Source organism: Olea europaea, chromosome 20 (assembly GCF_002742605.1).
Source record: "Olea europaea var. sylvestris chromosome 20, O_europaea_v1, whole genome shotgun sequence".
NCBI lineage: Eukaryota > Viridiplantae > Streptophyta > Magnoliopsida > Lamiales > Oleaceae > Olea > Olea europaea.
The window spans coordinates 16100389-16112959 of NC_036256.1; the positions used below are offsets into that span (position 1 = coordinate 16100389).

The window sequence follows — 12571 nt, forward strand, 5'->3', positions numbered from 1 at the left end:
ATGAAATGATGAATCGCGTAAATGAGCATATCACAACCTGTTCAATGTAATCCTGAGGAAGGTAGAACACCTTATCGCCAACACGAGGCACATTAGCCATGGGATCTGCACAGGCGAGCCATAGTTGCCTATAAACATCTTCTTCCTCAGCTATATATATAAATCCTAGTATTATTAGAATGAGAGTAAAGGACTTGAAATTAAACCTTTTTTTTTGAACTATATGTGCAAAAAAGACGCTACCTAACATTATAGACCAACACATAAGTGTTTGTATTACTCCTTTTATAATGTTGATAGAACCCCGAGTTTCAATTAGCAGAACGAGTTGCATTGGTCAATGCGTTTCGTTTACCTCAGGTACCAAAGTTATATGAGCAATCATTTCGTCTGTGTTGGGATCGGCCTGCATAATATTGATTGGTAAAAATGGAGGATAAAAATAATAAAAATATATATTTTTAACATAGCTTCAGTAATTACTTTATATACTTCATTATTTTTATAAAACCTCGCATGAAATTTAAAGTAATTTCCAAAGAACGTTGAGCTATTTGGTATTGTATATGATATATGTGTAACTGGATGTCTACAATGCAACGTAGGATCTTGTAAGGTACATTGTAAACTATCACTGGCATGCCGCTATCCTTGATAGCGATACCTCAACCTGTCCATAAATTTCAAAAGTTAAATATTCAATGAGGTTGGATAGATAAAGCATATTCTAGAGAAGTGTGTGTTGATATATCTCGTCCGAAAGTTTAAGCCTCCGTTTAACCATATTTATAAATTATTTATAAGTGATCAAACTTTATTTTTAACCACATATTCCAATGAACACACAAGTAATATCCACTTACCCCCCACTCATTTCTATCTATTTTTAAATTAAATTATTTATATATTCGTCCCAAGAGGAGTTTAAGTTGTTAGAATAGTGAGTAATTTATTATTTATTCATATTGTCATTGAACCCCCTTATCTAAATTTAAGTTGTCATTGAGCGGATACATATTAATTGCTTACAGTTTTTACTAACACACCGTCTCACATGCAAACCATATTCATTTTCCATCAAAAGCGTACACAATTATCATAAATGGGCGATGGTAAAACTTTATTTCAAGGCAAAATACCTTACTAGATTAACTCATCTAAAAGTTCAAGATACACTTTTTTACTTAAATTTCGTCAGCACTCTTAACATCATTACGCCTCCTCTTCTGCATCTTCATGTATATTTCTACGAAGCACTTACAGGTGACATTTTCATAAATGATTAAAGGCATATTTGACCTTAGAACACGTGTAGAATACGTGCGGGCACTTAAGCTATTAAAGAAGTTAATTATTTTTATTATTTATACTTTTATCTTAAACACCATCAATCAATCAATTATATGCTTCTTTATTTTTAGGCAAATAGCATTAATATTCTGTAATAAAAACATATGCGTTAGCTGACAAAATTGGGTAACAACATTCAACAAAACCACGCCTACAACGCCAATTAAAGACAACAATCAGCAAACTCGAAGCAAAGAGCTCTCCGGTTGAAAGGATTCACTTACTTTGATCTGTTACTTATCATTTAACGAACATGACTAATTATTATAATCCCATCCACCAAATTCTTAGAGCAGAGATAAGATTATTGAACAACAACTAAAAGAGCAAAATTGCGTTGAGGAAATGATAAATTGTGGAGAAGAGCATATCAAAACCCGTCTTCAATTTGACTCTGAGGAAAGCAGAAGACCTTATTGCCAACATGAGGTGCATTAGCCATGGGATAGGCACAGGCGAGCTACAGTTGCCTATAAACTTCTTCTTCCTCAACTGAATACATGAATCCAAGTATTGCTAGAATGAGAAATAAAGGACTTGAAATTAAACTTTTTTTTGCCTATTCAAGTAACTATATATGCAACAAAGACAGCCCCTAAAATTGTAGATCAATATATAAAAGTTTGGACTACTCCTCGTATAAACATTCTAAGATGGATCCCCAGGTAGGAAATTGGCAGAACGGATTGCATCCGTTAATGAGTTTCATTTACCTCTGGTACCAAAGTAATACTCATAATCACTTCGTTTATGTTGGGATCCGCTTGCATAATAGTGATTGGTAAAAACGGCGGATAAGAATAATAAAGATGTATATTACTTAACACAGCTTTGGTAATTACCATTTATACTTCATTATTAGTAAAAAACCTCACAAGAAACTTAAATTCATTTCCAAAGAACATTATGCTATATGTTATTGCAAATGATATACCTATAACTGCATGATGATAGCACAACAAAGGATCTTGTTTCTGTCGTTGTAAACTTGCATTGTTATGCCGCTATCTTTGCTCATGTATCAGCAGTGACGGTCGTTATTTTTGGGGCCTAAGGCGAACTTCATAAATTAAGCCTCCAAAAATTGTAGTATGCATGCAAAATCTATAAGTGTATTATGAAACCAATTGTTAACTTAGAACTTAACAATAGTGTAAGAAGTAAAATGTATAATACAGAATATTTATATGATAATTAAATAATAAAGTCGACAATGTTTCAAATAATTAGTTAAATACTATTCGCCTTGCTATTTTAGATGCAAAAACTTTAATCAAATTTGAATAATCTAGCTGTTCAACAATTTTTTTCTCAATTGATTACATAGCTAATCCATTTAATCTTTTTTGTGACATAATTGATTGAAAATAAATCTTGGTCAACTTAAATTTGAAGAAGCTTCTTTCTGCAGATGCAGTTGTAACCAGTATGGTTAGAAAATTTTGTAGAAAATATAAACAGTTTGGAAAAACCATTTAATGTCTTCAAATATTTAGCACTTCAATTGCTCTTATTGCTTCATTAGGTATATAGCACCTCAAGACATATAATTCCGAACATAAATCATATTTACTAATGTCTGAATCACTTCTTCATTCTCAGTCAATTCATTCGCATTGTTGCTATCAAAGTAATTGTCAATATCTTTTTCTAGACTAATATTTAGGAGGCATGATATATGACTATTGTCCAATGTTTAATCTAAAAATGATAGATGCAGCGGAAATTCCTCGATAAATCTTGATTTTGGGCTCAGAAAACAATCAAATGAACACCGATTTACCTTGACTCGACCCGAGACTTTCGCCTTCACTTTGGACTGCTCTTACTCTCTCAAACCCCACAAAGGAAAAGGGTGGTGGTGTTAACAATCCACAAAGGCATGGAGAGAAAGAAGAAGATATCACAATGGGTGAATCTTACTCACAACCTCACATGGCTTCCCTCTCTCTCGACTGCCTCTCTTCTCTCAACTCTCCTCTTCTCTCCATTGCTACAACACACACACACTAAACGACTAGGAGATAAATATATATAGGTTAGTTTAGGTCACCAACTATGGGCCAAGAGATCTCTAAGTGGGCTGACATATAACCTAAACTAATGGGCCAATTTCCAACTCTTTATTAATCACTAAATGGTCCAACTAACCAAATAATCATCCAACCCAAACTCGAGCCATCCAAAAGTGTAGTTCGTCTCCGAGCCGAGCCAAGTCCATGGTGTCGATAAATAATCCGACAACTGTTTTAAATCATTGCCCGGTTTATTAAGTATCAAAAAACCCAACAATAGAAATAAAACATCTCAACCATCTCACAATTCCAGTTTTCAACGTAATCGCACATATGCAATTGATCCTACAATTAAATGCTAACAAAAGCCAATATAACTCGACAGGGTGTAACACTGCAATGCAATCATATATGCCGACAAGACTTCAATTATTTCCAATTTGTTAATAAATAAGAAAGGGTAAGTCGTTGCTTACAGGAGAAGCATGACTTGCGAATACGGCACTTTGAGAATTCACCGTCACAACTCACAATCCTGAAATAAAAATTATATGTGAAGGTAAATATATTCGTGTAAGAAAGCTTTAAGCTAATTGAATTTTTGTCTAACGTGACAAAAGTTTAGTTTTAAAAATTATTATTTTAACCTTATAAGCTTATATATAAATTATACTTAGTTTAGATAAGTTTAATTCTCATCCAGCACGGCATGAATGATAGGTTTGGTTCAAGAAAAAGCATTTGGTACTACTAAAGATCGAATGATATACATTGAGAAGATGAGAATGCTAATAAGACTGGATGCGTTGAGTAGATATTGATGCAACATGAGTTCTAGAAATCCTAACCGAAGCCGCTTGTCCATTCTGTTGCAGTTGAAACTATTTGAAAGGAAAAAAGGAAATGATAGGAGATGAATTTACAAAATGAAACTAGAGATTGATCACCCTTGCTGCTATTTAACCTTGTTAAACAAATAAAATTTTTGAGCCTCCCTTTTCTTTTTCTTTTTTTAATCAAAGAAGCTATACTTTAATAAGTTATACATAGCATTACGTTACTCAATGCTCTATTTAAATATGTTATTTAAAAAATTCAACCAAATAATTAAAAACACTTATTTCATAAATTCAATCTATCCATAAATTAAAATAATAAAAATTATTGACAGCAAAATAATAATTTAACATAAAAATGGTTGTTGATAATTATTAATTTTTTAAAAACTTAATAAATTTAATATATTGATGAAACTTTCGTCTTTAAGTAAAATAAAAGAAATGAAATATTATATACAAAATATTATGTCATTAATTAAATAACAGTTAAAAGGATAATTAAAGATTTCTAAAGATCTTTCAGCTTGTTATATTAAAAAAATATTTCAAAATTATCGTAAAAAAAGGTGAAATGGCCCTTTCGTTCTTCGAATATGAGATGATTGTTACCTTTCTAGCTGTACATTATTCTCAACCTTTAGGGAATGCTTTCGATAAAAACTTTTTTGGTTTTAAACCTACGACATAGAATGAATAGGAAAAGACTCCGTAGAAATTTTTAAGATTTATAACGGACCAGTTGATATTAATGATTAAATAAAATTTGTAGATAATAAAATACAACAGTGAAAAAAAGGATTTATTCGAAATTATAAATACAAAGATGTCTAAATTTGTTGAAGTAATACTCTACTTAGTAGTAACCAATTTAAAATTTTAAAAAATAAAGTAAAAAAAAAACTTTTATATGTTGATGTACCAACAACTTCTCTATTAGGGATAATCGACCAAAGTACTCTTGAGGATTGTCGATGAGATTAATGTCTGCAATAGTTGGACTAGAGTCGGATGTTGGTGATATCAATGTCGATGATTCAATCTGAAATACCTACCAAATATTGATTTTTATTATATTACGTACAATAGTACTGCAAAAAATTAATAACGATAATTTTATTGGTGATCATTAGTGATACGTAATTTTTGCTATTATTTTATAAAAAATTTGTTTATCTAACATCCTTTGTTACTTGAGTCACCTCTAAAAAGGTTGAACTCCAACTTTAAGGGTCCCCCACCGCCCCTTCCTTGGAATATCGTGAGAGAGGTAAATCGCAGGTTATGCTTCCATGGGTATAGGGTGGAAGATTGCTTGTACACTTGCACTTACCCAAGAGCCAAATCCATATTTTAGGATTCAAACCCTTGACGTGACAACCTCAAACAAAGCTGAATTTCTCAATTCTCTCCTTTTACCACTTGAAAATGTGCCCTAGAGGCTACTTGAGTCACCTCTAACATATATTTATGGTGGCTTATCCTTTATTATACCAGTTATGCTAAATGTGTTACATGTGACCCTGTACGTTAAGCATTTTTGTTATTACATTACTCACAGTCATATGTTAACTTATTTTTAAACTTATTTTCAACTACATGTTTCATGAAATTTATAATTTTTATTAATTTTCAATCTTAAATTTAATTAATTATAATAATTTACATCTATATTACTATTAACTATGATATGCATTTTACAAATTATTAATTCGCTCCGGATCCTGTATTGGATACAGATCCACTGAAATCCGACCCGATAAGACATTGAAAGTGACGAGTTCAGCACTATTATGGTGAGCGGACAAACCCAGGTCGAAAAGCTGCACAAAAAAAGTTGACAATAAACCCAATTCCTATAGCATTCGCCTTTACTCTGTAGAATTTGCACAACCCTCACAATGAATTAATCTCTAATAATCCCAATTGGGTTCACCCTACAGATTTTGTAAAAAAATTAGCGTTTCTAAGATTTCTCAGTTATGTACAGATCTGTACAGCTCTTGGAACGATCGTTTTGATGTTGTGAGCTTGTTATACTTTTGCTGATCTTTAGATTGACGATTTTATGTATTTATGTGGAATTTTTGCTGAAGATTGGAGCTTTAGTTCTGGGACTGTTAGTGAACATTTCTTATGAGAAACATGGTTTAATTTGTTCATGATATGTAGCTCATAACACTGTCAGGATAATCGTCCAAATTTTTAAAGCCTTTTTTGTGTAGGTATAGCAATTTGATATCTGGGTGTTGAAGTGCAGTTTTAAGAGAGGATTTGTAGAGGGCATATTGGTTGGTTATATCAATTCAACTAGGATCTGCCCATTAATCATTGAAATTAACAGCATATAGATACATATCTTGTTTGGAGCTCATATTAGTGTTAGGATAATATGTCATTTAGGAGTCTACTTCAGGACATGAAGGGGGAGTTTGGGAGTATATCTCGAAAAGGGTTTGATGCGAAGTTTGGTTATGGGTTGAGGTCAAGGTCTCACCGGGCAGTTCAGGATAGTTCGATGACTTCAACAGATGCTTTGAATCAGAGTTGTTGGGCCAATATGCCGCCCGAGTTATTGAGGGACGTGTTGATGCGGATTGAGGAGTCCGAGTGTACATGGCCTCCAAGGAAGAATGTGGTTGCTTGTGCTGGTGTTTGTAGGAGCTGGAGAGAAATCATGAAGGAAATTGTTAGAACCCTGGAAGTCTCTAGCAAGTTAACTTTCCCCATTTCCCTGAAGCAGGTTAGGTTACATTCGATGAGCATTTGTTTTAGTCTTTCCTTGTTACTTTTAGACTATTATAGATGCTACATTATATATATAGTTTGTCTGACCAACATCAAGTAGACAAGTTGATAAAACTTAGGTGTCATTTTTCTTTTTAATGTGTCAACTTGCTTCCTATATTGGAATATACCATAAATCATGACGAAAAATGTGGGTTGTTTGAAAATGCTTTTTGATTACTCCAATTGATATTCGGTCAACATGAATTGAGAGGTGAATTTTGTTGTGTGGGTTAGGAATGTGCTTGTGTTTATTTAATTTACTGCCATAATTTTCAGAAATTATGGGATTGGAGGGATTTTATTTTTTATATGTACCATTCTGTTTTTCCATCCGTGATTACAAATGAAAAGTATACTATATATATGGCCTTCCCATCAATTAGCGAGACATCAGGTTTTGTTTAAATAATTATATCTATGATATGCAGACTGATTCTCAATGCTTGATGGCAATTATCATTCCAAGCATCAAACTTGCTATAAATACTATACAAAAAAGTATATCTAAATGTGTTGGGGTCCATCATCTTAATGATTGACGAAAAACACATTGAAATTATATAGTAGATAAACTTTTCAATGTTTATAAATACAACGAACGACAAACTAGGCCTTTTCCCTTTGGAGTTGAGTATGAGAATATTTTTTTGTGGTAGAACTATGCAATCGGAGTGATCTCATTAGACCTCCGTTTGGCAAAATTTATAAATCATTTATAAATGGTCAAACAATCACACTTTTCCATTGGACTCACAAGTACTATATACATATTCACCACTCATTTCTATTTATTTAAAAATTAACCAGTTTATAAATTCTTTTTGAACGGAGTCTAAATATTTAGATAATATCTTTCCTTAAATAATTTGTTGAAACAATTAGTCCTTCTTCATGTGATCACATTGCTACTAATCAAATTCTTTTTTATCTTTAATGCTCTGGATTTGGTGTAGCTCTATAATTCCAATATCATCATTACGCTCGCCCTTGTATTCTGGTCTTTCTGTAAGTTAGAGACTGACAATGTTTGTTGAAAGTTTTTTTAACGTAGTTTTTGCTATATAATTGTCTTTTATTTTTTTTTCCCTTGTAAACAGGGCAAGTTGTGTCATTTGAAGAAACCATAAATATCTGAGGGTGAGATGATGTGCATCTCTGTTGAATTTGGTGATTTTGAATGTTGAGGAAAGTAAGGCAATAGGTTTTATAGTCTTAGTAACTCAGGCTTGGCAAAAGATCAACATGTTTAGATCCCTTTCAAAGCTGGTCAGAAATAAAAAGGGGCTTAGCTTAGAAAGTTTCCTAAATTCAAAATTATTTAATGTTCATTCAAGCTCAACTATTTTAAGTAATAAATATTAAATTAGTGTAAATTGACCAAACAACTTGAACTCTCTTAAATTAGTTCATCAGAAGCACTTTTGAGCTTCAGTGTACTAGTAATAACTGAGGCTTGAAATTTTTTAGTCTCATTTATCACATATATGTTGTACTGATCTAAATTTTTAGTATGGATCTAAATTCCAATTTACCAGCCCTTAGTTTATATTCATGTTTCTTCTTTGTTCACCAATCATGATGAAATAGAAGAGTTTGTATATTTACCACCTGAATTTGGCAAACTTGTATAAATGGATCCACCCCAGTAACAACTTTTACTAGAACGAGATGAGCTAAACCTCTTTGGTCTAAAATTCTGACTTTGCTAAACATGGTTAACAGGTCCTAAGAATTTGGTTTTTACTCCACATGAACACTGGCAGTGGTTCAACATGTGTTCACTTTGGGAATTTTGAGACTGATAGTGTACAAAGTCAGAGGGTACATGTGGTTTTATACCTTTTGTTGTCAATCTTTCTGAATGTCTATATTTCTTGAATGGTTACAATCTAACACGAAATGGCCATGTGCTTGTCTGTAGGAAAGGTGACTTGATTTAAATCATTTTCTAGAAATGTGAGATAATAATTATATATCATTTTAAATCAAATAATAAAAACAATAGAAAATGTCCCCTTTATAGTTAAAGGATCCGAGACAGATCTCATACCTTTATCTTTGTCATATCACGTAGACAAGGGCACTTCCTCCGAAGTGGAGAGTTCTAGAAACATAGGATGGCTATGCTTTGTGGGCAATCTTTTATCGTTGTAACACGTTTTCTAAAGCACTTTTGTTTAATTCAAATTTTGATTTTGTAACATACAACAATTATTTCTCCTAGTTAATCTTTTTTCAGCACAGCAAAAGCTGATGTTATCAACATATACATCAATAACATATTAAGGTTTGGTAAAGATTATTTATAATGAGAATGGATGTTCATGTGGAATTTAATAATTTGCATTCATTTAACGAGAAATCATTTAATTGCCTTGAAAGAAATTGGAGTTTGACAGTCCCATTAAGAGTTTCGTGTTGTTATTTCTGCTGCAAAATTTACTAACCGGTCCATTTCATTGGTTATTTTAGTTCCCGTCTCTAGTGCATACTGAAAATCTTTCTTTGTTATTTCTGCAGCCTGGTCCTAGAGACACCCTAATTCAGTGTTTCATAAAGCGGGATCGTAGTAACCAAACATATCGCCTTTACCTCAATCTGAATCAAGGTGAAAGCCAACTAATAGTTCCATGCGTTCTCAATTTATTTTACACTTACATTTGTCTATCCAAAAATTTAGGCATCAAATTTAAATACCAAGCACCATTTTACATCTAATATGCATTTTGCACCATTTTGCCTTCTGGAAGCTTCTAATGATGATGGGAAATTCCTACTTATTGCTCGAAGATGTAAACGACCAACATATACAGATTACATAATATCTCTAAATGCTGACAATGTGTCAAAGGGAAGCAGCACCTACATTGGCAAGTTGAGGTAATCGACTTTTATACTGCATTGTTTCTCCATAAATTGAATTTGCAGATTTTAAATTTCATCATTTCTAACAATGGCAGATCTAATTTTTTGGGAACCAAGTTCATAATCTATGATGCACAGCCACCAATTGCTGGAGCCAGAGTCACTAAATCTCGTTCCACAAGGTTAATTGGAATGAGACAGGTCTCTCCCAGGGTCCCTGCTGGAAACTATCCTGTGGCGCACATTTCGTATGAATTGAACGTCTTGGGTTCAAGGTGAGAGATTAGTGCTTTGTCATAATTATTTCACGATGGACATTGTCGGATGAAATGAAAAATGACTTGCATTCTTAAAATTGTTCAGTTTTGAAAAAGAATTGAGCAGTTCCCCTTTTTGCGTATTGATAAATATTGTTGTGGTATACATTGCTCTTTTACTATGCCTTCTATAATATCTGGGGTGTGATAGGGTTCCAAAGCATGAATTGGAAACGGACAGTTCCAATAAGATTATATTCTTTAGTAAAAAACCAAAATTTACTTCCTTATCCAAGTATATATTGTCGATATAGGGGTCCTAGGCGGATGCAGTGTGTCATGGACGCTATACCTGCTTCTGCTATTGAACCAGGAGGTATGGCTCCCACACAAACTGAATTTCTGACTGGAAATTTAGATTCCTTCCCAGCCCTCCCATTCTTCAGATCAAAATCAACTCGTACATATAGTTTTCCTTCTGGATCATTGTCGCCTGAAAGAGATGAAAGGCTAGTTCTGAAAAACAAGGCTCCTAGATGGCATGAGCAACTCCAATGTTGGTGTCTCAATTTCAATGGACGTGTGACGGTTGCTTCTGTAAAGAACTTTCAGCTTGTTGTATCTATTACGAATGAATCTGGTGGACAAGAGCTCGAGAATGTTATTCTCCAGTTTGGGAAAGTGGGAACGGATGTGTTCACCATGGACTATCAATATCCAATATCTGCTTTCCAGGCATTTGCCATTTGTCTCAGCAGCTTTGATACCAAAATTGCCTGCGAATGACATCAGGTTCAGTGCTATTCTTAATGCCAATATCTGAATTGACAAAATTGAAAACTGCTACATGTTCGTTCGCTTCTGGTCTGTATTTATTGTCAGATGAGTAAATAAGTAGTTGCATTCGAGTATGATCAGACAACCCTACGCTTGAGACCCAAATCCATCAATTATACTTCCAGGACCTTCTATTTTTACTTAGATTATAATCTTAGTAAAGGCACATTAATGCATAGTACAGTACTATGCAAATTGTTTCTAATGGTTGCACCTTCTTGTTATCTTAATATGAAACTACTAGGCATAAAAAATTGTCTTATACCATATCACGGTTGATAGATAGCATTGACGAATCTTAGGATTTTAGGCTAGGGGAGACATAGCTTGACAAGAACTATACTCCAGTTTCTCCAAAAATTTTGAGGGTAAAACCATCTATTTTTTCTAAAGATTTTGTCAGAATTACGTGTTGAATATTAGAAACTTGGGCACCATACGCCCTCTCCTCTTATCTGCCCCTAGTTGACAACTGAGCAGTCAACTCACTCACCGCTAGTCTTAGATGATATCCCCACACATATATAGTGCCAATTGAGACCATCTGCCGTTTGATACATAATTGACTAATGATTATCAGGTCACTCGAGGTTAATGTTCTCTTAATAAAAAGCATTTTTATCCTAGACTGCTTTTGATTTTAGGTTCTCTTAGCTCCTAGCTTGAACCACGCAGGTCCAGCTTGGGAGGCAACATGAGAGTTACATGCATACAATACCGGCAAATTCCAGTAGCTGCATTTTTATTTTTATTTTTCTAAATGTGTGGCTCTTTAAATTTCGCAGGACTCCCTAGTTCTCTTTTCTCTTTATTTTGTTCTTTTTGGTTTTCTTGTTTGTTCCTGTACGTAACTGCTTGAATCATTTACTCTTAGCTATTTGGGCTGTGTGATTTACACCCTTGTTCTTCTCTACTAGTTTATGATTTAGGAATTTGGATTTTACAATTGTTACCACAATGAAAGTTGTCTTGGATTGGAGATTTTTACCAGCTTATCCAAGAAGTTGGGGAAAATCTTCTCTTTTTTTTTTCTTTATCTCAATCAATTCTATCTTGTGTAATTAGAGTTTACCTGGACGGGGTAAATTGGAGACCATGAATCCCCATTTCCTAAGTTGGTGACTTCGGATCCAGTCGTATATTTTGGTTTTCTTTTCATTTCTTGTTTTTGTTTGTGGTTACATAGAAATTTGTTCTTTATTAGTTCACGAGGCGTGGAAATTTGGAATCATATACTCTCTCCGACTCATTTATATAGGATGATTTTGTTTCTTCACACAAATATTGGAAAAACAATTTTTGTTGAAAACATTCATAGTTTACCCTTATTTATATTTGTATTAAATGGGAAAAATTCGTTGTAACTAAACAAATTAAATAAGGGTATATTAATAAACAAACAAAACAAAATATTTTCAATAAAAAAAAAATGGCTGTATAATTGGGACAAGAAAATAAGGAAAGTCAGTCTGTGTATATGTGAAGGAACGAGTAATATATTGTTTCACAAATGAATGTTACAAGTCGTGGGGTGTGGTTGGGGATAGACATTATCATGATGCTAAAAATAGACGGCAAATTGTTTGATATATATTGTTACAAATGATGTCGGCAGCGCCAG

The 12571-nt window shown here is 33.3% G+C and overlaps 1 protein-coding gene across 1 annotated transcript; it reads left to right on the forward strand.

Annotated features, from left to right (window-relative positions):
- Positions 1-5991: 5991 nt before the first annotated feature.
- On the forward strand, positions 5992-12083 carry LOC111369822 (tubby-like F-box protein 3). Its single transcript, XM_022991489.1, has 6 exons — positions 5992-6944; positions 9512-9599; positions 9742-9871; positions 9952-10131; positions 10428-10905; positions 11626-12083. The coding sequence occupies exons 1-5, from the start codon at positions 6594-6596 to the stop codon at positions 10897-10899; spliced, it is 1221 nt and encodes a 406-aa protein (XP_022847257.1). The 5' UTR covers positions 5992-6593; the 3' UTR covers positions 10900-10905; positions 11626-12083.
- Positions 12084-12571: the final 488 nt, after the last annotated feature.